Source organism: Hypomesus nipponensis, chromosome 19, assembly GCF_054491055.1.
Source record: "Hypomesus nipponensis isolate SF chromosome 19, ASM5449105v1, whole genome shotgun sequence".
NCBI lineage: Eukaryota > Metazoa > Chordata > Actinopteri > Osmeriformes > Osmeridae > Hypomesus > Hypomesus nipponensis.
In genome coordinates, this window is record NC_140379.1 from 18,454,056 (window position 1) to 18,478,958 (window position 24,903).

Here is a 24,903-nt window from a genome sequence, read left to right on the forward strand (position 1 = left end):
TTCCTCTCCCTGGTTTTTAATAACTTTTGGAAGTCGATAATATTGCAAATGTTTTTCTCGATATGTCCTATTGGTACAACCTGAAACACGGCAATAATTAACTATTTTCCTTGACGACGTTCGTATATAGGCTACTTCAGTGCCTGTGCTTTGTTTTGATGCGGGCCTCCTATATGGCGACTTCCGGTCTGATGACGCTCGGTGAAAACCCCATTGAACCGATTTTTGTTGCAGTTCCACAAGAGTTCCACTCGGAGTGATCGCGGTCGAGTGCAAAATGAATGGGAATCTATGGAGCTAAACGGCTAAATTTGCCTCTTTCGCCTGATTGTCGTGGATAAATCTCAGATTTGATTGTATGTTCAACATAGATTGCAGGTCAAAAGTTGAATGAACGAGTACTTATGTCCTTTCAATTTCTTACAGGGTAAGTCGTTGTTGCCCATAACACTCTAGCATTCTGCTAAATGCTGATTGGTTAGTAAAGGACTGACTACGACCAGACTTGATGGCATCCGAAGCAGAACCATAATGTCAGAGCATTAGCAACAGTAGCAACAACAGTAGCAAGCCAAAACTCTTTCTTGCATGTGTATTGACAGGGAGAGCCTAACTTGTCAGCTGTGTTGTCCATGCCTCGAGAGAAAAGTGGAAGTAACCAGAGCTTGCCGTCATGTTGTAGCTCTGGTCGTACTATGTGTATGATGTCAATGACATGTTCAAAGGCTTTTTAGAAGGAAAGGCGACTTTAAAAAAATCTAACACTCAGCGGTGTGTATTTTTTTTTGCCTCCCCTTTCAAATTCAGAATTCAAATTACTAGACAAAACATTATATCCTGAGAAAAGTGGATTTTGAGCGGTATAGTTCCATACACTTCCATTAATTCTGCACTCGACCGTTAGCGCCCTCATATGGAACTTGAGTGGAACTGCAACCAGTTCAGAACCCGGAAGTTTCCCGAGAGAGAGTTCTCCCTTTATTAGACATTCTCTGACCTCACTCTCGAGGACTCGTCACATGGAAACAACATGGCAGAGAGTACGACAAAATCAAAACTGGAGTTGGTGAACAAGAACATCAGGCCATTTCCTGATTTTCCAAGTGAAGGAATACTTTTCAGGTAGTCGAGTTTACGCTTCTTGGACTACATTATTTCACAAATGGCTAGCTAGTAGTAGCGTCGTGAACTTCCCTTCCTCGGGACGCTAAGCATGGGAAGATGTTGTGCACCAGAGGAGTTCAAGTTCAGTGAATACACAGAATATGTCGTTTTTCCTGTATTTAAACAACAGCATTTGACATACTACCATATCCTGTATACTATACACTATACTACAGCTACAAAATGCGTCCAAAGATGAGATCGCTGTCAATTTAAGAGATGGAACTTGATACTAGTAGGGTAGCCAAATCTACCATTTCAATTTCTGTGGAAGGGTTTCACTCTTATTAGTCCTTCTAGCTCCACTCATTTTGTACAACCTTGCGCTGGTATTAACAGTGGTGTGCAGTCCATGTGCAAAGACGGGCTAAATAGCTATGACGTATTTTCACGTGTTCCTCTTTTACAGAGACATTAGTCCTATCCTGAAGAACCCGAGTGCTCTGACAGCAGTGATCGATCTCTTTGAGGACCATGTGAGAATGACATACCCGCAGGTTGAGCTAATGGTGGGTGAGTGATCAGTCAAAAAAGTAGTCACAGCTAGTGATCAGATTACTACCCACGATACTGTCCGGTAGCCTACCGAGGTGAGTTAGTTTCATATTCAACATTCGTCTCACATTCGGGAAACGCTTGTAGCGTGGGGTTAGGGACCGGGTTTAAACTACTCCTACAATTATGAGTCTTATAATATTTATATGAATATAAAACCTCAAATGGACACCAGATTATTCTAATAATACCTAGCATACACCCATGGAGTTAAATTAGTTTCATAATTCACAAACAAACGTAACCCGATTCACAAATGTATTTCATGATTTACACAGGGATGCAAACACATGTATGGTCAAAAAAGAGATTCAACAATCACCCATCTGAATCAAGTAGTAGGTCGCCTCCTGACCTATTAGTAGTTTAGAAAGTTGGAATTACTCGATTTGTCTAATGATATGCTAAGCCATGTGTGGTATGAGCCACACAAGCAGAGGGGCAGTAGTTTACAATCGCCCCTTTCATATAGTGATCCCAGAGCCATATAAAAACCTGTTCTCATTCCCAACTCGTCAAATTATGATTTATTTATTAAATAGGATTTCCTTGTATTTATTTAGATTTACTTTTTAATATCTTCACTCTAGAGCCTTTATTGTACAAACTCTACAAAGGCATTGTCTCCTCTCTCTTAAGCCTCAAAAAGGTCACTGACAACAGCATCTGAAGCTAGTTTTCATGATGTTATGTGACTTTCTCCCTCCAAGGTCTGGTCAAATGGGTTGATCATACATTTGATTGTAAATGTACATCATGTCAACATTTACATTTATTCATTTAGCAGACTCTTTTATCCAAAGCGACTTCCGAGAGAGAGCTTTACAAAAGTAGGTCATTGATCATAACAATGAGATAGCTCCAAACATTTCGGGTTGCCAAAACATGAAGCATACATTGTGAAAAAACTGAATAAGTGCCAAAGGGAAGAACCATAAGAGCATGTAGTTATACAAGTTACAATTTACAAGTTACAATTAAACAACATGGACCTCAAAGTGCAAGAGTGTACCTGTAAAAAAAGCAATCAACGGTAAATTAATTCCCAGCGAGTACAATAATTTTTAATCAGTTACAACTAACCAACAAGTCTCTCAATTAGAGTCATTGTGATTCTGGAGGAAACTTGCATCAGGTCCAGCAAATCATTCCTAAGTACAGTTGTACTCCCGGAACAACGTCTTAAGCCTTTTCTTGAAGGTGGAGAGACAGTGTCTCTGATGGAGGTGGGGAGTTGATTCCACCATTGGGGGGGCAGACAGGAAAAGTGCTTGTGTTGGGACCGGGCGCTCTTGAGCAGTGGAACCAACAGACTGTTGTCAGAAGAAGACCGTAGGTGGCGAGTGGGGGTGTAAGGCTGGAGGAAAGACTTGATGTAGTCGGGTGCAGTCCCGTTCACTGCTTGGAAGATCAGTACCAGGGTCTTGAATCTGATACAGGCTGTGATGGGCAGCCAGTGAAGGAAGATGAGGAGCGGGGTAACATTGGAGTGTCTGGGTAGGTTGACGACCAGGCGGGCTGCTGCGTTTTGAATCCTCTGGAGAGGGCGGGTTGTGCATGCTGGGAGACAGGCGAGCAGCGAGTTGCAGTAGTCCAACTTGGAGAGGACAAGTGCTTGGACTAGTAGCTGGTTGGAATGCTCAGACAGGTATCTCCTGATCTTCCGGATGTTGTAGAGGGTGAATCTACACGACCGCATATGGATACTGCAGCCATGTGGGCTGTGTGGGAGAGCTCGTAAACTAGAGGTTCCTGGCAGAGCATGAAGGGGTCACCGTCGCAGATCCCAGGGTGATTGAGAGATCGTGGGAGATGGAGGGCTTGGCCGGGATGGTGAGAAGTTCTGTTTTGGCGAGGTGCAGCTGGAGGTGGTGCTTGGTCATGCTTGGTGGTGCTTGGTCATCAGGATGTTTTTAATATCCTTTTTATCTTGTCATGATTCATGCAGTTCACTGTGTTGGAGTGATGTGGTGCATCTATGCAATGCATCTTTGTTTAGGGAGAATCCAGTCAGTCCAACTTTAGTTTTGGAGTCTCTGTTGGTTGTTTGCTGTATACTTGATCACAGGCAGTGTTTGCAAAACCATACTCCTGTTGTCTCTGAGCAACAACATCCCCAGATTGTACCTGTATTTAAATGCAAAATGTGTGTCCTCCAGACTGTTCATATCCAGCCAGTAAGAAGAAAGGCATCTTGCATAGTTTACCTTATTTTATGAAAAACATGGGAGCAGACACTCGGACGACTAGAGGGGCATGGTATTCCACATCAGATTATAGGTCTTCTGTTAGAGCTATAAACAAGATGTGTATTATTTTTGGAATAATATTATTTTGTATTACCTTGTTATTATAATAAGTATCTCTGTAGACTCTTATTTTGACACTTGGTTTTGACCATGTGAAGAGAGCATGTTTAGTTGGAAGGAACAGAGAGGCACAGAGGTTCACAGTTTTCGGACTTTTCTAGCTTACAGTTTTGTTCAAATGCTTATACACAAATTCTTACTTACTTACTTTTCACACAATTTCTGAAACCTGACACTCAAACACCAGAACCACGCCTCAAATCTGCAAAACCATATGCACATTTTGGGCCTTTGACTCAGTTTTCAATTTCATAAAACACTTTTTTCAAAACACAACACACAATTATCCACATAAGACACACAATTCTAACAGGAAGCATCTTGATTTCCTTTTTCAAACACAGCCACATAAAAATCAGTGCCTCACACTAACTCCTCACACGTACAAACACTCATTGCTTTACTCAACACCAACCAATCATGTCTTTAGAATAGGCCTATAAACAGCCTAATTTGAGTCGATTTACAGTGATGGGTATAATTTGAACCTTTACTGTAGAAATGGTAACAGGTATGTGAGAATCTACTGTAATGTACACTTGTTCTAATGTACACATAATAGCTGTTTCAGCACAAGACACGGTATACTATACACAAACATATTTTATCACCCATGCATCCATTAACTGCAGTGCACTGCATGATTGGTCACAGTGTGGTGGATTACTGTATCATACTGTGCAACAGTACAGTGACTGTAAGAAGACATTCTGACAATATTGTAGAAAATTGTATATATTACAGTACTGTATGCTACAGTTTCAATTTTTTTCTGTATAAAATAAGTGGTTTCAATCTTGTTTTCGTGTTTATCATGAATTGTTCAGCATCTCTTACTTTCAATCTTGTACAGAAATGTACATAGGAGCTCATGAAAGAAGAACTTTAGGTTTTGAATAACTGTGTGTATATGATATACCCAAAAATGCAATACTGTACATTTATTTGAAGAATGTTCTGCACATTTCATTATCACTTAACTGTTAACTTGCTCTGATGACTAATAGCAGCGCAATAATATAACTAGGGATGGGTATCAAGAACCGGTTCTGTAAGGACCCGGTTTTCTCAAAACCCGAATATCAATAAGGTCCAAGCTTATCGATACCGCTATCGAGACCAAGTAATATAATGTAACGTTGATTTATGTCTCGAGAAACAATTAATGTTATTTCAATCAAATCACTGGTGCACAAACATACAATGTTTGACTAATAAAATGACTAATTCAATTGAAATGCCTGCCAACCGCCTTTAAACTAAACAAATAAGAATTTAATTGCCTCACGCGCTACTTAACTTCATTTATCATTTTGTTGCTAGCTACGATGGCAGAACGCACGAAACGGTCAAAGGCTTGGCTACATTTTATTAAAGCCAAAGGTAAAGACAAAGCAATATATGTTCTAAAGTAATTTCTTGTAAAGGGGGGAAAACAACTGCGATGAAAAAGCACCTGCATCAAATAAAGATAAAATGCAGTACTTTGACTGTGTCCGAGTCCCAACGGTGCAAACTCCAGCTGCCTTTGCAGGACAATCCTCTGGTGAGCGCACCCCAACTTCGTAACGAGTCTCCGTTGTTGACAATAATAAGCCAATTCAGGGCTCAACAGTGCAACTATTTGACTCGCATATGCCCCTAAAATTTGATGTGTGCGCGAACTGCAAATATTATTTACGAGCACAGTGTGTGAGTAAAGACAAGCGCCCCCCCCCCCCCCCCCCCCCCCCTCACTGCTGATCATTCAAAACAGTCACCACGAGCATGGCTCTGTGGGATGCTTAAGCATAGTGTTAAACGAAAACATAGACAGAAAAAAATAGTGATAAGATAAGTAAGGTTTGGGTTTGGTTAGCTGGTCATTTAGCTATATCAGGTGCCTTTTGTTGAAACGTGTACAACTTTTCAGAAAGTCAATGAGCTTGACAATGTCACTTTTTGTCAACCAACCAATCACAGTCTAGTTACTCATCCAAGTTGTGGATAGTACATCTGTAGTGGACAGATTTAGATTTAGCCAGTCAGGATCCATTGTGCTTATATATGCTCCTTTGAGCCAACCTCCTCCTGAGAGCAACACCTTCCCCTTGTTCTATCTGTTTTACTTAAGATATAAAAAAGTATCGATAAAGACTCGAATCGTTAAGCTGTCTCAAAAATGGTATCGATATCGATAAAAATTAACGATACCCATCCCTAAATATAACAAATATGCTAGTTTAAAATGGAATGTTGCAATGTTTCTTTAGAGAATACCTGAATTACCAATTTGTTTTACTTTTTTCCATACATTTGAAGCCCAGACACCCACTGACAATAAACTGACAACCGGCTCACCAAAATGCACGTGAATGTTTACTTCCTACTTTACTCGACTTGAATATCAGGGTAAATGATTGGTGGATTTTATGAAGGTGTCATTTATATGAACTCTTATTGGATGCGGACCATAGTTGCCCGTTTCGATAAAGAAACAAATAGTTTGTTCCTTGAAAAATTTAGTTTTTTTTTGTTAGGGTTATAGAAAAGTTTTAAAGTGATACAGAAAAATCCAGCTCCTCCATCGCCAGGGATCGTTCAAATGCACGATTTTGAGCTTCAGCCCACCACCTAAAACAATCCAGGGACTTTAACATTTTCATATCAATGAATACATCCCCTGCCTCAGTTTGAACAAAAACAAAATCACCAATATACATATAGACAACCCCAAAACGAAATAATGATAATAATTACTTTCAAATTATAACAACATAACAACAACAAAACGAAATAATATTACATGTAAACATATACACAACATAGGGCCATCTCAGATTTAATTTAAGATATTATCCTTGTTAGATAGCTTTAAGAGCTTTCTTGTCTTTAATCAGATTTAGGGATTTACTCGAAGATTTTAACTCATTCTTCCAATGATTCAAGCTGGGTTTAGTTTTTAAGTATCTATTTGTGTAAAAATAACTTTCCCAATAAGAACACAATATTGAGAGCAAAATCCAAGTTCTTGTCCTCCACAAAAACACCAAACTTGATCTTCTTTACTGTTAAGGATGGCAACATAATATCTTTGGATTGGAGCCAGCTCCACATATTATTCCAGATTAATGTGAGACGAATGTTTAATGTCAAATATGAAACCAACTTCACCTAGCTACGTAGCCCACACTTTTTTAATCATTTATGCGGTATGTATTGCTGTAGTTGCTCCTTTCAAGATCAATGTCGGTACCCTGTCATATTCCTGTGCTCATGCCACTTCCACTCGTTGTGGCGATTACATTGCATCATTTTCATGCTCTCTGTCATCCATCTTGAAAGGTGACACAAGGTCACATGGGAGGGATTCATTTTATAAATGAACCGCAGCCCTGCCCTACACTGGAACTATTAATGTAATTACAGGACATTCTCGTAGCACAAATAAGGTCACCTGTTTCACAACACGGCTCAACTTTCTCTGGGATTGTTTTTGGATATGGAATGGTAAATTATTACAAATAATGGGCTAGTTATGTTAGACTTGTTGTGATTCCATGGTGTGCAGGTCTGGATGCACGGGGGTTCCTGTTTGGGCCCCTGTTGGCCCAAAGGTTAGGAGTAGGCTTTGCCCTCGTAAGGAAGAAGGGCAAGCTGCCTGGACCAACCGTTTCTGTGTCCTACACCCTTGAATACGGCAAGGTAAGAACATTTATTCAAGAAACTCAAACTTTCAGTGGCAATGGTGATCTCCTATTCATGTAATCTAATCTTCATAAGGCACTTGGAGATGCTCTGAGAAATGCAGATGATGGTTAAGACTGCTTTGCCTGTCAGATCTTTGAAGTGCAATGAAATGTGACAGCAGTCATTCTGGTGACTGTAGCTCAAATGTCTCCAACCCTGTTCCTGGAGAGCTACCTGCTTGTTGGTTTTTGCTCCAACCATACTTTTGATCTGATTCAATACTTGTTACCCAATCAACCAGCTAATTTAAAGAATCAGGTGTGCTATATTAGTGTTGGAGTGAAAACCTACAGCAGGTAGCTCTCGGAAACAAAGTTGGAGGCCCCTACTGTTGCTGTAGAGTAGCAGTCAATTGCATGTTGTGTTCCTTTAGGCAGAGGCTGAGATCCAGGAAGATGCTGTGTCTGCAGGGCAGAAGGTCCTCCTTATTGACGACCTGCTAGCAACTGGAGGTAAGGGTCTCACTGAAATATCTTGATAGCTTTCAACTAAAACATTTGTGGCTTTACAACTGCATGTGTTGCAGATTAGCCCTACCCGCAACCTAAATGGCCTCGATGAGCCTCAATCTTCAATTTGTCTACCTGTCTGTTCTTCTCATCTGCCAGGGACGCTGTACGCTGCTTGTGAGCTGATGAAAAAGCAGAAAGCTGATGTACTTGGCTGCTTGGTGGTCATCGAGCTCAAAGACCTCAATGGGGTGGAAAAGCTGAAACCTTTCCCTCTTTTCTCACTGGTGCAATACTGAGGGACTGTTTTCCCTGTATGGTGAAATGGGCCCAAACATGACACCCATAAAAAACGAATGTCTCTCAAATACTTTTCATATTATTCATTGTCTTTGTCACTATGTGGAAGAACTTCCTACAAATGCCCCACAATATACTCACCTAAAGAAAGGTTTATGAAAGTTGATTGGTTCAACATGGTACACCACTATTGAGATATCCATTGTTGTCTCCATTCAAGTGACGCACATTCATCTTGGACATTCATTTAAGTCTTACTGTTCACACATTGGTTTATTTTGCAGGACATGTCTAACAATTCATGCAATATACCTTTGAAAGTTTGGCCTTTTGCATTCCATTAATTTGTATGCAATAAGTATCAGTATGCTGGTGCCTTTTTGGTTATTAGTGCATGTTTCAATTGTGTTGGAACATTTCTAAATAAAGGTTCATATTAAACTAAGCGGCTCACAGTGTACAAATTGTAAATATTAGTTTACCCATTTGAATGTCTAAACACTAATTGATTAGGGTTTCACCATTCATTTTAATGTCTTTAAATTAATAATGCTGAAACAGGACTTCAACACGGATGACCACCTAAAGGCAGCCCATAGCCGCAAGTTAAACAAGAAAAAAGAAAAAAAAAGGGTAAAACCACAAAAAAAACATGGCTGTATATCTTAATGTACACCACCCATCATTTATAAGGTTCACCTTAACCTACAATAAGTAAATGTTAGTGGCAATTGCGCAAATCTTTATGAATTACAAAATAATCCACTGAGGCTTCAGATGTACTAGTTTTTACTTGTTTTAGAATGCACATTGAACAAAGCCTGCAATTAAAACTTAAGATAGTCAGGTATATATATTTACACTAATCAAATTCTCCATTTCACCACTATAAAATTGCACTTTTAGTCCATATCCCAGTTCTAAAACCATCAATCAGTCCATATGGCATCATGGGTGATTGGACAAGTAAAAGCAATGTGGTGGCAATGAGAACCATTTAGAGATACTGTTTAGAGAAATCAAACCCCACATTTTGATATGGATGTTGGGGGAGAAATTGTGGCAATGTTCTCAAATTTCAAACCAGTTCCTCCTCTTTCATCTTGTGGTTGAGTTTCTGCAGAACCATGCTGAGGTCCATGGTCTTGTTCAGCTTCAAATAAAAATCCTTTCTGATTTTGTGAACGACCAGCCACTCAGGGGTCAGCTCTGCCAGCAGTCTGAGGTGTTTCTCCATCTCCCCTGGAAATAATAAATAAAACGGAAATGTGCATTTAAAAAAACATGGGATTGGTAGCATTGTCCAGTCCTGTGCATGCTCTGCCGAGATAGTACATGTACCTGTGCTGAGAGCGGAGCGGTAGCTGGAAACCATGCGGTTGCACGTCAGCTCCATGATGAGGGCAGGCTTCTTCTCGGCCACAAACACATTCCTCAGGATCCTTGCCAGCTCGCAGAGTCGTGACATCATCAGCAGGCGTTCCTCCTGCAGGGGGTTCCGGGTCATGGCAACTTGCAGCTTCTGAGCCTCCTTAGTACGTATCTGAGATCACAGTAAGACAGTATCATTATGTATAAATTCATCCATAAATGTGGAGTTTGCATTGATGTTGAAGGTGCCAGATGTATGAGTGGGAAAACCTGAAGACCACCATGGGACTACAGGATTATGACCTACCCTCTCTAGCAGGGACTGGGACACTCCTTTGAGGGCACTGGGGGTTTCAACAGGGTTAGGCACTGGGGCAGACTTAGGAGATGCGTCTGGGTGTGGAGGGACACTCGCCAACTCTTTGGCACGGCCAGTCTCCGCTGTCTTCAGGGCCATGTTGGCCAGAGCCTTCTCCATCTACAAACACAGATCACACTGTCAGCAGCACAGAAGCATAACTGACTAAAAACTGCAGACCAAAGGCTGGTATGGCTGTACCTTGGGGGTCATGATGGAACGGGCCTTATCCAGAACCTCCTGAGCTGTGGTCAGCTTCTCTGTCTGAGGGGGCTGTGGCAGGAAGCTGGGTTGGGGCTGGGGCACCAGGTCTACATTAAAGCGGGGGTGCCAGCGGGTCAGCTTGTCATCAGGGACTGTAACCGGAGGGTTCAGCGAGGACAGGAACACCTACGGTACACACAGCAGAAGGTTAGTCTGATAAAGTTAAATTTGTTTTCACTGACAAGTAATTAAATGGTCCGTTTGACACAAATGGCACAGACTAGTAACAGCACTCTTCTGTTTATTGAAAGAAAGGCGATAGCTTTTGTGATCAATATAAATTTCAGATGAGTTGCATGGGTACAGATAATACTAGCAGAGATAAAAGGCCAAAGCTGCTGTTAACATAAGTGTGTGTGATTCCTAACCTTGTGGTGCTCCTTCACCATGTTGACCAGGCTCTTGTGGAAGATACGCCTCCGCTCCAGTTGGCGGGAGGCCGACAACGTTGGTCGCGTCCCTTGCTTCCCGGTGCCCTCGGAATCTTCTAGAACAGGCTCCAAGGTGAGCTGGTAGCTCGACTTTTTGAGGGTAGAGCTGAAGGTCGGGATGTTCCTCTCCTGGCGGAAGGTGTAGGCTGATGGATAGACTGTCTTGATCTGGCCAACATGAGTCTCCTCAAAACGCCTGGTTAGAAATATCAAGTCAGCATCTTTCAGAACGTGATAATTGAAATGAAAGAAAAAAAAACACATACAATTTCAGTGTGTACAAACACAGACATTTGAGTCTTGTTACCTGCGTGTCATGTCCTCGACTCCCTGTTTGAGTTTAGCAAAGGTGACGGTTTCTGAGCGGTTGAAGAGCATGCCTGTAATGGTGTCCATGCTGCGGAACGCATCAGCCAGCAGCTTGTAGTGGTAGGGCAAACTGAGCCCTGGAGGAATGTCCTGTGCTAGGGTGTGGTACCGCTGATAGCTTGGTTGCTTCTCCCTGTAGGACAAGTGGACAGGAGAGTTGTAATCAAGTCACGCGAGAGCAGCAGCAACTAACAGCAGCATTGATAAAACTTGACTTCTCTTCTATGAGCGTCAAAGCAGTAATTACATTCAATAGCAACAAAGCAGTTTCACTTTGCATTCTAGACAGGATTGTTTTAACCACCTTTGCACTCAAGAAACTAGTACAGTGTATAAAATTGTCAGTTTGAATTTACAGAAAAAAATTATGAAATACAAATATTCCAAAAGATTGCCATCTTACTCTTCCTCTGCTTGTGGCTGGGCTTGGTCTTCAGTAGCCCTGACCTTCCTCTGCTCGGCCCGGGCAGCAAGCTGTCTGGCACGGGCTAGCTTGGCCTGAAGACCTGGAGCAGTAGCCACAGCTTCAGGGGCTGGGGACGGAGAAGAGGAGAGCTTCTCTGCCTGGGCCTTGATCTTCTGAAGCCGAGCCTTAAGGGTGGTAACAGCATCTTTGGAGAGAGCCTGGTGGCAAAAGCAACATGTATTAAGTCATAAGTCATCTTCCGCATTACAGTGATGATTTCACCCTTGTTTTGCATAATTGCTTTGTAGTTACTGTGATTGAGTACACAACTTTCTCAGGTTGAAAATGCAAACAGTGTACATAAAAACAAGCCAACCGTGGTTCCTGTGTTGAGCTCCTTACCTCGTTTCCAGTTGGTGACTTATTGGCTGTGCTCTGGTTACGGTGTTTGGTGGTGGGAGAGTTGGTACCGTGAATCAAGATAGTCTTTGAGTCATTATCAACTGACTGTGGTGAATTTTGTGGCAAATGCAGGACACCTTGCTCCACATCTTGCTATTCACAGAGAGGAGAACAAATAGTAGTCAGGGTGGATATCGATATCTTATCTACTAAACTACCCGTCAAATTAAATTGTCAACATGTTCGTAAGTTTCTTCGAGCTAGAGTACTTCACCTGTTCAGTGTCTTTGGAGAGGATTAGTTTTTTTCTTGCAGTCTTTACTGATGTTTTGTTGACGACTTTCACTGTAACGCTTGATTCAATTTGCAGACGTTTTTTCTTCGCTGTGCTGTGATCGGCAGTGGTAGAGAACACGGTTGAACCTAAATCGAACTCCGCGTCCGCACACGTTCTTTTCGGGGTTTTGGGGCTCTCATGCAAAGTGAGCGTTTCAGAGTCAGACCTAATCAGCGACGCTGGTTCAGACCCCACTTTAACAGATGTTGCCTCGTCAATAACTCTCAAAAACTCCTCTTCAATTGCTTTGTCCGAACGCGTGGATTTCGACGTGTTTTTCAGCGCAATGATGTTCTTCGACCGATTTTGTCTGGTTTTCGGCCTGACTTCTAATGTCCCAGTGTCCACAGCGAGTGCCCCATTGTCCTCGTTGTGTGTTTTCTGTCCTTTAGCACGCGAAGCCCTGGATACATCACTTTTCTTTCTCTGCACAAAGAAATCGGTAACTCGTGGCTGAGACATTGTCCGCTCTCAACGTAGCACGAATCTGTTCACGACGGAACGAGCGACAAATGAATAGTTGCCACTTCGTCTGATCAAATACACTTCTGTGTCGCGGCTCACCGGAACTTGCTTCAACATGAACATGGAACTAAGTTACGCGCCAAATGTGAGCAAACCACGCCTCTTTCCTCCATACTCCCGTATTCATTGGGAGGTTGATGCCGTATGCTAAACAACCCATTTTTTGTGATTATGATTGGCTAAGAGGCTGAATAGCATGTTTTTTTTTTTATGTTTTTCAGGCCATAACGGTAATTATTTAGCATACTATTTGCTGAAAATAATTTTGTATTGTATTATTTAGTATTTGGTGCATATTTGATTGTTTAACATGGCATGTTAAAACATGTATATTATAATGTTCGGTTTCAACTGAGTAACTTGTACTTCAGCACAGAAATACAGTCGTAAAACCACTGGAGGACGCCATTAACATTCGGATAGTGCTGGCCTCAGTGAAACACCTTTCAGTAGATAAGATGCACTTGTATGTCGCTAGAATATCAATTATACATGCCACACAATTCAACATGCCAAACACATATTTGTGATAAAGAAAAGCAAAGTCCAGTCAGGTATTTTAGCCAACAGTTTTTTATTGACTTGCTGCAAAAAAAACCTGCATTAATAGCCTACTAGTTGACGAATAATACTGTCATCTCACATTTTAAATAATAAGCGTTAAAGAATTTAGCTCATTACCAAAGGGGTACTAATTTTTTAAAAATGTAGTACGTCCCCGTGGTAGTGTTATTTTAGAAGATCTAACCTATCTGAGAAGCAAGGTTGTGAAGAGTAGAAAATTGAGGAGGAGGCGCCAGACCATAAGCATGAAAGCTCCGGACTCCGACTGAGAGAACAGTTCAACTGTTGCTGTGCTGGTGAATCACTTTTTCCATGAAGATATGGGTTTACATGGAATATTCAATAAAGGGGCAGCTGTGGATTATGAGCAAGGCTTTTAAAAACGTTTCAGTTTTCTATACCTTAAGAGGGCATATTAACAATACGTTCAAGAGATTCTAAATAGTAGGCTATAGGCAATGCCTGATGAACATAACATCCATGTTTTATAGTTTGGATAACAGTGGATACTTAAAAATTAAATTAACTTTGGAAACCAATTTAATGCCTCGTAATGAATGAAAGCTAGGGCTTGCATGGATTTCCGTCTTTCTGAAAATCATGTATTCTTGCCGCGGACTGGATTTACTGAACGTTATTGATCTGCTGGAATTGTCCGTTCCGTGGAGGAATGTCAGCGGGACCGTACTGTAGACTGGAGTTCAGCCGTACTTTGGGGACGCTCTCATGGAACTTCAGGTGGTGTGTGGATTGTTATACTGCTTTCTGCTGCCGACGGTCTTGTTAGCAGGTAAAGTATAGGCTAAATATGTGCGTCAGAAAGCAATATGTCCGACCGAAGTCACAACATTTTATTGAGCAAAAAGTTTAAGTGGAATCTGAGTTACTGCCTGTCAGACCAATTCAAATGAATACGAAGAATGCAAAAAATGAAATGTTCTTTTTATGGAGCACTTTATTTTGAAGTTGAAGGCTAACGAAAACAATCCATACTTTACCAGGTTAGGTGACATCTCTGTTCTAAGCTTTTAAAATAATCAGGTGTTTATTCTAGACACACCCTCAGGTCTGCTTCCTCTCTGACTAGCCCTTGTGCTGCCTTCGGGTCACAGGACCAAAAGGTTCATAACGAACCATCGTTGTGTTTGCCCAATTTTACCCAATACAAAAGCAAATAAAAATAATTTTCTTTTAACCTTCGCAATGTGGGGGTTCTGAGACAGCCCAACGGTTAAAAGAAAATGCTTCTCTTTGTTTTTGTATGCGGTAAAGTTGTTGCAAACGACGGTGGGTCACAATGACTGATGGGTCAGAATGACCCGAAGATAACACGAGGGCTAGAGCCTCTCTGTAGCCCTAACTGTTACCCCCCCCCCCCCACACACACACACACACACACACACACACACAGACACACACACAACCTAATTGTCATTTTTGAAATCATACAGTCTATTTACTAGACCCAACTAGTTGTGTTGTGTCCTAACACAAACTAAATACAATAAGTGAACACAAAGTCAGGCGTGCGTGACATTATGTGTGTCACTGTTCTCTCAAATGTGACTAATTGCAACTATCTCAACCAGCTCTCCCCTAAATCTATCAATCATTGTGATGACTTCTCTTTATTATCTTAATGGAAAACCCAATAGTTCACTGTCAGTTGTGAAGGTGTGAAGCTCAGTCAGGTCATCAGCAGCTCACTGTGTATTGTGAAGTTCAGTCATCTGCTCTGAGGCAACCAATCACAGCCGTACAGATATTTTTTTAGAACCTAAGTTCTCTAAAATCTGAAGTTATTGTGATTGTCCTAAGGCTGGGGAGTAGCTTTCACTGGGCGAAATCCTGTCAGGGCCTGTAACCTCTGTGAATACAATGGGGTTCTGAAGATTGCTTCACCCACAGAGGTGTTAACCAGTCCACTCAGTCCTAATTAGTCACTCAACAGAAGGATACGTGTAAGGTCTTAACTTAATGATCTACTCAGCACTCCCCTGTACGACTGTATTTTAATATCAATGCAGTAGCAGCCTTTCAATTACGCTCCAATGGCTGCCTGTCAATGCACTTAGTGGTGCACATAGTCCTGAAAGGACTATGCTGATACCTTCTCTATCAGCCAGCAGCTGGCATCATAGGGTCTGACTCTGTACCGTTCAGCCCAACTGGTTGACACATTCTTCTCAAGTGGGGCAAACTGGATAGACTGCTGATTTAATGTTCAAATAAGAATAGAGAAGCAGTTGATCACAAGGGATACGCTAATCACATGCCTGCAGGGCAGTCTGCTATGATGATACTACAGTTAGTACAATGTGTTGTGGATTTGATGGCTTGAACAGCCCCTGTAGGCCTAGGTGTATTGGTATGTATAACTGTTGCAGTGATGAACCACAGGATTAATCCTCCAGCTGTTGTGCGTCACACTTGTGGACTGCGAGGAGGTGCCCTACCAAGGCCATTAGTAAACTCGCAACAACATACCCACTGTAAAACACTCAGACTGTAGAACATTCACTCAGAGAGAGACGGAGCACCCTTGGTACTCATCTGTGTGGGTAACACAACACAAGGACAATCTCTCTCCATCTATTCTCTCTTCATCTATTCTAAGAGAGAATAGATGGAGAGAGATTGTCCTTGTGTTGTGTTACCCACACAGATGAGTAGTTAATGGTCTTTTTCGGAAGGTCAACACGAGCTATAAGATTTAACGTCAGTCTGGACACACCTTCTGCTTCCTTCTGTCCTTTAGCCCATGCCAAATATGTACTTGTTTGCTCCACTAAGTGCAGTTGTAGAGGAAGAGTACAAATGTAACTGGACTGGGCCAATCTGGACAGAGTATAGGGAGAAGGACTTGACTGAGAGAACGGAAAAGGAGAAAGACTTAACATGTTGCCCCAGCTTTCAAGTACTGGCACGCTCGATGCCAGCTGGTGTTCAAAGTCATAAACAGCATGGTTGGCCTGCTCTGTAAGGCCTGTGGCAACATTACCGTTACCCCACCTAAGCCCATGTTGTTTATAGAGAGCCTACAGAGAACGTTATACTGAAAGATAGACTAGGGATGAGATTTTTAGGAAACACATTGTGTGTGCTGTGTTTGAGTTTTATAAGACATTCTCAATGGTTTTGCAAGACAAGAAAGGGTGTGTTTAGGGCTATACCTGCTGTATGTGTTGGTGTTTGTGTGCATGATATGTGAGTCAGCAGCAGCCCTTGGCCCATGCTAGCTCATGGCCAGGCTAGCATTCACAGCTCGGTCTGAAATGCCCCCTGTATGTGAGAGTACCGTAACCACAGCCCTTGTGACCAGGGCTGGACTAGCCTCCATCCTTGCGTCGGCACTAGTCTTGCATTATCAACTACCCACTAGAGGCCATCTGTTTACAGGAGCAAATGGGCTAGAAAGCTACCAAAAATTAACTTTACCACAACACATTGAGTTTGCAATCCATAGCAGGGCGTTTGTTTTAGTATGCCCTGGACACAGCCCAGTCATGTAAAGACCAGCGGCTGTGTCCTCTAGCACCATTTACTTTCCACAAAAACAGGAAATAGGTCCAGCGGGGTGAGCTCAGCAGTTTTCCCATTCGTTCCACCAACAATGGAAAGAAACTCAATTCTCTGTAAGACATGAGGTGTCTTTTACAGCCATTGCGATTCTAGGTACTCAACTGACAGCCATGTGATGTGTATTTTTCTTCTGTTGCTTAGCAATGTCCTTAAGGGAGAATTGACCACACCTTGGTGGTCTCAATCAGGAGTTTGGTACAGATAAGTGTATCTTCGTAGTGTGTGGGTCCATAGTGTGTAGAGTTGTAGGAACAACCTGCTTATTATGTCATGGACTTTCACACTTTTCTGAGATACAGATTGTGACATTGGAACAGATGATTGTTTATAATAGGCTTCTGCCGTTACTGCTGCCTGCCCGGGTTAGACACAGTAGGCCTACTGATTAGTCTGTATACTTGTCAGACCAGATGCACATGCCTGGGATGAGCATAAAACTTCAGTGTTCCTGTCTCCCTTATGCTGTCAACTCAAAAAGACACACACATATGCACAGAACGCCTGTCTCTGTGTCTGAGGGGCGTGATGAGAGCAGCAGATGCGCCTGACTTTGACTCATACTTGGGACTGTTATCAGCGTCTTACAGAGCTGTAGTCACAACAAAGACCAACGGGGGAAACCCATGTGAGGTCATGTGATGTGAGTGAAACCGTGTTTCAGTGAGGAGCTTTTGTGATACAAAGTTTTGCTAAGAGCCTGTGATAGGCTCAACTTACTAGGTTGTGCCAGGAGCCAGAGCTATGGGGGAGTAGATGGACTGACAGACTGACTGACTCTCATTGCGCATGGCCTCCCTGGGTTCACATGTGTACAATACCTTAGTTGGACCTCATCCATCATCTCATCACTTTCTCTGGCTCTTATCCCCTCTTCTCCTTCTCATATCTATTTTGTCTTGGTAAACACACACACATTATAGTATTCATATAACATTGTTCTATTCAGTACTGTAAACTCAGGATTCCCTTTTTTAGGGCAAAGCCCTCTCTGTCAGTGTGTCTATAGGAAGTTAAAGTCATGGCCTGACCCAGACTCCAGTGTCAACTATAATCATGGTTGTGTGGTGGTGTTTGTAGGGCTAAGCCTGACTCTTAGAGCACTCCCACTCAGCTGCCTTCTGGGAAGTCAAGTTGGCCTGGCTGCTGCTGGTCTTTGTAAAAATTAAATATAGGCAGAGGAAATGCTGCTCTGAAGTGCATACCACAGGGAGAGAAAAGGAGGGACCTTTCCAGTCACACATTTACATTTAATATATCACATGATGAAAACCTAAACCACTCATGAACTGCCCTTAATCATCTCCAGGTTCTGTTGAGATCTCTGACTGTGACTGTAGGTCGTTCACACCTATGAACAAAGTCATCTGAGCACTCCCAGTGATAATGACTTTGGCTGTGTTTAACATAGATCATTCAAGTCTACTGACCTTAATCTATACTAATTTCCAATGGTCAAAGTTGATCTTCTGGGATTAATTTAGTTATAGAGAACTGGATGGGCTCTGATGGGCACAGTGAAAAGTGTGTCGATGACTGCTAGTTGATGATCAATGTTTTAGCAGTTGATCAATAGGCTTACTTTGTGTTTGAGTGTGGGTTTATAGGCCAGTGACTGACAGTGTTTATCAAGAGTAAATAATGATAGGGCCAAACACAAGTTGTGTCATGTTAACATCATCCCTCCATCCATACAGTCATACAGGGACAGGTGTTTGTGAGGCTCTTATGTGTCTCAGGGTACCAAACAACCTAATCCAGATGTAGGCTCAGGTCATTAAACAGACATTTGTCCTCATTCTACGCTTGCGGGCCTACCAGTAACCAGATAGCAGGTCTCCAGAGCTGGCTCACCAGCACATACACAAACACTTAACAACATTTTAACAAGGAGCGTTGTGGGACGCCACACCTGTTGCGTTCCCACCAAGGCGCTTTTAGAGGTGCTGATCCAGGGGCTGGAGCTGAGACTGAGGCTGGCTTGATCACAGCCAGGGAATAGCCCTCATCTTACTGCGTTCTCAGCAGAACTCATCAGTGCTCTCTGCTTCAAGGGGAGGGTAGGTATGTTTTCTCAGTTGTTTCTCAGGGAGAAACATTGCGTATAGATTAAATCTAAGAGGTGAGATGGTCTGCTAGTCCAGTGGTCTACAGGCACCAAACAGAGGCTCACCTCCACCTGTCTTCTTCTTGTGTTTCTCAACACACTAGGCACAATCCCTCTCAGCCAGTCAAATACCACGAGGCTATTTATAGAGGTGGCGGAGACCTTGGTTTCTCAGTTGAAAATACCTCGACCCCCAAATTGCGTTTCAATCAGAAAATGATTGACCCAAATGATGACCTTGACGTTCAGGTCAAAAATCCAACAGCGACTTCAATGCCATGTGCCTCACTAGTCATATTTCCATAAGGAGGTTTCTGTATCTCTGTATGTAAGAAGAAAGATATTTGTTGCAAAGTTTAGTTAACATTTTTCACTTCAAAGGTACCATCCCATCTCAACTGTGTCTAGGTCATTATGGCAGCCTTTCCTGGAATTTTTGGCCTAGTGAGAGTTGGCAATCAGACCTGCGAGGCTGTGTGTTACATTCTCCCTTTTGCCGTAAGCATTCCTCTGTCTCACTTGCCCTGACAAGCCTCATAGTCTGTATTTCTAGTTTGTTCTGGTAACAAGATTACACTGTCCCTTTCGGTATGCAATGAACTTCATGCCTCACTCTACTTCTGTCAAATCTGTCTATCTCTAATTTTACCTCTCACCTCCCTCCCTCTCGCTCTCTCTCTCGCTTTCTCAACCTCAGGCAGCTGCCCAGAACGTGGCAGCTTCCCACTCCTGTTTCCATGGTAAATGGCCAAACAAAAAATAAATGATGATGATGAAACACAGCCCGCCCCAATCTTGGCTAAGCGTGGAGAAAGAGTGGATTATCATTGAAACAACCAAAACTCCTCCCCTCAGCTCTCTCTCTCTCTCTCTCTCTCTCTCTCTCTCTCTCTCTCTCTCTCTCTCTCTCTCTCTCTCTCTCTCTCTCTCTCTCTCTCTCTCTCTCTCTCTCTCTCTCTCTCTCTCTCTCTCTCTCTCTCTCTCTCTCTCTCTCTCTCTCTCTCTCTCTCTCTCTCTCTCTCTCTCTCTCTCTCTCTCTCTCTCTCTCTCTCTGTCTCTCTGCTGCAGTATTATGTGAGGACAGTAATTTTCTGAAATACAAAATGTTGCACTCACAAAAGCCATATCATATTTTGAATCAGCATTATTGGCCAAGTATGTATGTACAACAGATGTTGACATTTTACTGCAGCCTCCCTATTTTGCGCGTCACGCTTAATGCTATGGACTTTGTTGTGGACTGTGACTAAGAAGAGATGCAGTAAGTCTTGCGCAGTGGTTGTTGTTGGAGGTGGAGAGAGTAGATCTGCAGTGAGAACATGGTTCTGTTATCACCAGCATGCACATGTCTGTGGCCTGTTTTCTCTCTGAAGGGTGGCAGAGAAGTGTGGGTGGAGCGTACTCGACCCTACAACTATGGTCGAGGAAATACTAAAGGGTACTCACAGTTACAGCATAGTGAAAGTGCATATATATGTCGGAATGACTCAATAATCTTTTATTCATAATTATAATAATTATTTTATTCTATGTAATCTTTTTGTCTGTATCTGCACAGTGAACAAAGAGTGTGATTCACCATCTTCTTCCTCCCTCAGTATTATATCAGTCCTCCTAGTTTCAAAAGAACCCTAAAGAGGAAGTGAGAATTTAAATAATGTGAATAGAAAACGACTTGACAACAGAAAATCTCATTCCATGCCAGCTCATTTGTTAGAAACACTGCTTCTGAAGATGAAGTGCTTGTTGGTTTAAGGAAGTGAGGTGACTGTGTACTTTCCCTAACCAGGAGGGCTTGAGTTACAGCTTGTCTTATTTACACACACACGTTCTCAACGGCACTTGCGTCTGTTGTCATTCCTGTGGTAGGATGTCTTTCACAGAGACAGGGCACCGCACAGCCTTGCGCTGTGTTGTGGCAGGGTGGTTTTGTCTGGCTGTGTGTGTTTAGGCCTCCCATTGTCCAAGGGATCATACATGAATGACATGCTTTTGGAACCACATCTCCTAAGCACTTGTTATAATAACTCTACGTCTAGTGTGTGCGTGTGTGTGTGTGTGTGGGGGGGGGGGGGGGTCTGGGTTAGTTGAAGAAAAAGCTTATCATCCCCTAACTGCAAGCACACAGTGAGATGCCTCGTTTCAGGTCTCCCATCTCAGAACTGTGGGAAGGTGTGTAGGGGTGTGTGTATGGGGGGGGATGTATAATGGTGTTGACCCAAAAGCTGTGGATGTGGCCATGGTAGTGGCTGATTCAAACGGTCTCAAAGGCTTGTGTCCATACTGACTGATTGTCCATTAGCTTTACTAGTCTCATAAAGTCGGGAAGTTATCTGATTACGGCATGTGTCAAAGTAGAGGCCCTGTCCTGTTTAAACGCACAGTTAAACTCATAATCACTTCAAGCAGCCATGGTTCCTCTCTCTCTCTCTCTCTGTCTCTCTCTCTCTCTTTCTCTCTCCAGGTCCAGCCAATAGTGGTGTTTGCAAGGAGAGTAGACACCAGCATAGGCCCCTGGGGCTTAATCTGGCTCTCTCTGCCAGGCTGACTTTTTAGATGGTAGGTTTGGGTCTCTAATATAGCTTGAATGTGGTTAATGAATATTAAATGACACACTGTCTCTAGGTATGTAATAAGGTGCTGATATGCTGTCGGTGTGAATGCCATTTGTGATAGTCTCAGTGTATGTGTGTACATGGTGAATAAAAGAGAGCTGTAGTCATGTCAGTTTTAATCCAGTTTTAGTGCAGTATTACTTGCAAACTCTTGGTTTCCCTGATCCCTGATGGAGTACTGACTGACTAATTGTCTCACAGACCCCTATACAACTCCCAAATCTTTCTCCTCCTTTTTCCTCTCTGCCCTGTCTCTCCACCCTTTCTCCCACCTGGTTGATGACTGATCCCACAGCACTCCCCCCCTCTTTCTTACTATTCTCGTGTCCCCTCCCACTTCCTTCTTTTTCTCCCTACTCTTTCTTATGCCTTCCACCTTTTTTTCATTCTCTCCCTCCCCTTTCCTTCCTCCCTCTGTCATCCTCTGTCTCTGACCCATACATACAGCTTACATACTTGTAGAGTGAGGTCAGTATGCGGACCAATGCTGGGCCTCTGGAGGCTCTGAGGAGGGAGGTTTGAAGACTTTTCCTGATTGTCACCAGGACTAAATGGTTAAACAAAGGGGGAGATAGAGGGAGCAAGTGTGTGTACAATTTCCAGTGGGCAGGAAGCTTTCGTTCACCTAGACCTGACCTGATGACTGTTCTCCCCATTTCTCATGTTTTCCGTCTCCCTTCCAATCCCTCCATTCCCCCTTTTCTCCAGCTAGAGGTTATTTGTCGTTTCCCATCTGCTTTAATGCCGCTGCTCTAAGCTGGCTGGCCTATGTTCCCTCTCTCTACGGTCGCTGCTTGTCCTTAGCCAATAGAAGCCTAAGCCATAGCATGCATCTGAAACTAGAACATGAGTCGTGGCTAGTAAACACCAGCAATCACAGGGTCTCTTGGTTGATTTTCTGTTACAGCGTTTGGTGGTCTGACTTCTTCTAAGCATTCTTCTCTATCTCTAAGACTGATAGTCTTTTTCGAGGACTTTCTGTTGACTGAAGTGTAACTCTGAACTTTCAAAATACGTTATGTTGTCTTGTGGTGATTCTGCTCACTTTTCAAGGAGTTTCCATATCCCGCTGGAGGCATGCGAAGTTCCTCAAGTGTTTCATCAAGTTGTGCAATAGCTGCTGTCTTACCCCTCAACTGGTGGAGTTGAGAAGTGCTGAGTGGCGCTAATGTGGGGTAAGCAGGGTGAGGTGCCTGGGGTTTGGCTCTCTGCCCATCTGATACACAGACTCTTGGCTCTACATGCTGAGCTGACACGCCTCTGCACAGCAGGGTGGACAGATCCCATCTAAGTCTGCCACTGGCTTTTATTATGTCAGTGGGTCATGTTGTCTGAGAGAGAAAGGAGAGAAAGGAAGCCTGAAGCCACAAGTGTAATCTTAACAGCAGTTAAAATGATTGTCAGATAAGATGAAGGAGCAGGTTGGGGAAAGTGTAACCAGTCTTACAGACATGAAAATCCCTCACCTTTCGGCGAAATTCGCCTTTTTGAAACCAAAATAGGTGACCTACGTGAATCGTGTAGATTCCACGAGAAATTGTTGGGGGGGGGGGGGGGGGGGGGTGGTATTCATATTCAGTGAACTGCGGGCAGGTACGCGTACAGCACTCCTGGCCTCGGTAAATGATGGTTTCAATTTTTTATATTTTCTGGTAAGTTACCCAGGAGCTCTGTTTACATAGATTTAGCTACAGCTTAATGAATTGAGTCACTGAACACAGCAGGAGAGAACGCAACGTTAGTCAGCTAGCTAAAGCTCCGGTGGACAATTCCAAATGAACGTATGCAGCCCTAGTGCCGCTTATACACAACAGTGACACTGACAGATCGAAAGCTAATTTGAGACAATATAAAGATGGAAAACCAGGCTAAGAAACGTAAACGTTATTACCTTCACTAGACAACGTTTTACCAATTGGACAATTTTTTGCTCAAATCAGCCCAACATCAGCCCTGTGTCTCGAAAAAACATTTGTTGACAGAAGTTCCCTGCTTCTTATAGGCCTGTAACTGGTTGTAACTAGCTACATATAAGGGAAACTGGTCTCCGCCCTCAGTCAACACCGGCTTTGTAAAACACAGGGAGGCATGATGGGAAACACATCATGTCTCTGTTCAGTGGAGGAGGAGAAAACCAAGGATGAGGAGGAGGTTTGCTGAGAAATGTTCACGGTGCAAGGACGTGTCCACTCAATGTCAGTTAATGTTTGTTTCCAGAAAAGGATTCCAGAAAAGGATCAGAAGATGTACAGTAGGGTGTTGGGTGAACATTTTGAGTACATTCCTTCAGGACAAATTAGAGGTTGAAACTGAATTCAGTTGGATGTGAAGTATGAATGCCACCTCTACATAGACCATTCGGACACACACAAACACACACACACAGAGTGTGTTCCGTAGAGGTGCGTCACAGCCCCAGCTCTGCGGCATGCTGTTGGTTTTTCCAAATCTGAATTACCATAATTTCCTGAATCCATCTGATGCATGGTGTGAGAGGCTGTAGCAAAAGAGACAGGGTGATAGGCTGTGTCTACTGCCGCACACTTTACGAAGTACACTGTAATACAGTGCACTGCAATACAGTGCACATATATCTGTAGTGCACTCCGTCGCTGAGTAGTGCTGTCTCAAATTGAACACTTGGCGGGAAGTGACGGACGCAAATCTGCTCGCGACAGCCGCGAAACCTGTCAAAATGAACGCGCTTCTCCACCCCACGTGGAAAAAGCTGGCGAAAGTGCTCCTCCTCTTCCGCAATGTAGCCAAGATGGCGTCTGTTTAGGGCGAGTAGTGTCCATTGTTGTACACTGTTTTTTTGGACCATTTGCTGTTCGCCATCCGGGTACTTTCAGTGCACTGAATTCTGCTGGTTTTGTGAGTGTAAGCGCCCTAAGCACTGAAAGCCAGTGCTCGAAGTGCACAAGTGTGCGGTAGTAGACACAGCCATAGAGACTGAAATCATTTGTAGAGACAGCTTTTCTCTTCAATTCAAAAACCCATTTCTTTCTG

The 24,903-nt window shown here is 42.9% G+C and overlaps 3 protein-coding genes across 3 annotated transcripts in view; 2 read left to right on the forward strand and 1 right to left on the reverse strand.

Annotated features, from left to right (window-relative positions):
• The first annotated feature begins 930 nt into the window (after positions 1-930).
• aprt (adenine phosphoribosyltransferase) lies at positions 931-9,011 on the forward strand. The gene is made up of 5 exons (XM_084682221.1): positions 931-1,122; positions 1,574-1,677; positions 7,639-7,772; positions 8,191-8,269; positions 8,426-9,011. The coding sequence occupies exons 1-5, from the start codon at positions 1,031-1,033 to the stop codon at positions 8,563-8,565; spliced, it is 549 nt and encodes a 182-aa protein (XP_084538347.1). The 5' UTR covers positions 931-1,030; the 3' UTR covers positions 8,566-9,011.
• A 327-nt stretch (positions 9,012-9,338) lies between these two features.
• cdt1 (chromatin licensing and DNA replication factor 1) lies at positions 9,339-13,688 on the reverse strand. The gene is made up of 9 exons (XM_084682219.1): positions 12,442-13,688; positions 12,168-12,320; positions 11,763-11,983; positions 11,298-11,492; positions 10,928-11,186; positions 10,497-10,685; positions 10,245-10,415; positions 9,908-10,109; positions 9,339-9,808 (listed from the first exon to the last, which is right to left on the reverse strand). The coding sequence occupies exons 1-9, from the start codon at positions 12,964-12,966 to the stop codon at positions 9,645-9,647; spliced, it is 2,079 nt and encodes a 692-aa protein (XP_084538345.1). The 5' UTR covers positions 12,967-13,688; the 3' UTR covers positions 9,339-9,644.
• A 155-nt stretch (positions 13,689-13,843) lies between these two features.
• Positions 13,844-24,903, forward strand: part of piezo1 (piezo type mechanosensitive ion channel component 1 (Er blood group)) — a 75,598-nt gene continuing 64,538 nt past the window's right edge. Inside the window, exon 1 of the mRNA XM_084682222.1 lies at positions 13,844-14,383. Within this exon, the coding sequence (XP_084538348.1) occupies positions 14,320-14,383 (64 nt within the window). The 5' untranslated portion in view covers positions 13,844-14,319. The remainder of the gene's footprint in view (positions 14,384-24,903) is intronic.

Bases quoted from the DNA above. Each gene is read 5' to 3' on its own strand.
- aprt (XM_084682221.1), top strand. From the start codon at position 1,031: ATGGCAGAGAGTACGACAAAATCAAAACTGGAGTTGGTGAACAAGAAC. The intron at 1,678-7,638 runs GTGAGTGATCAG...CATGGTGTGCAG, and splicing joins GCAGGTTGAGCTAATGGTGG to GTCTGGATGCACGGGGGTTC. The intron at 8,270-8,425 runs GTAAGGGTCTCA...CTCATCTGCCAG, and splicing joins CGACCTGCTAGCAACTGGAG to GGACGCTGTACGCTGCTTGT.
- cdt1 (XM_084682219.1), bottom strand. From the start codon at position 12,966: ATGTCTCAGCCACGAGTTACCGATTTCTTTGTGCAGAGAAAGAAAAGT. The intron at 11,187-11,297 runs GTAACAAGACTC...ATTTCTAACCAG, and splicing joins GTCGAGGACATGACACGCAG to GCGTTTTGAGGAGACTCATG. The intron at 10,686-10,927 runs GTTAGGAATCAC...TGTGTACCGTAG, and splicing joins TGGTGAAGGAGCACCACAAG to GTGTTCCTGTCCTCGCTGAA.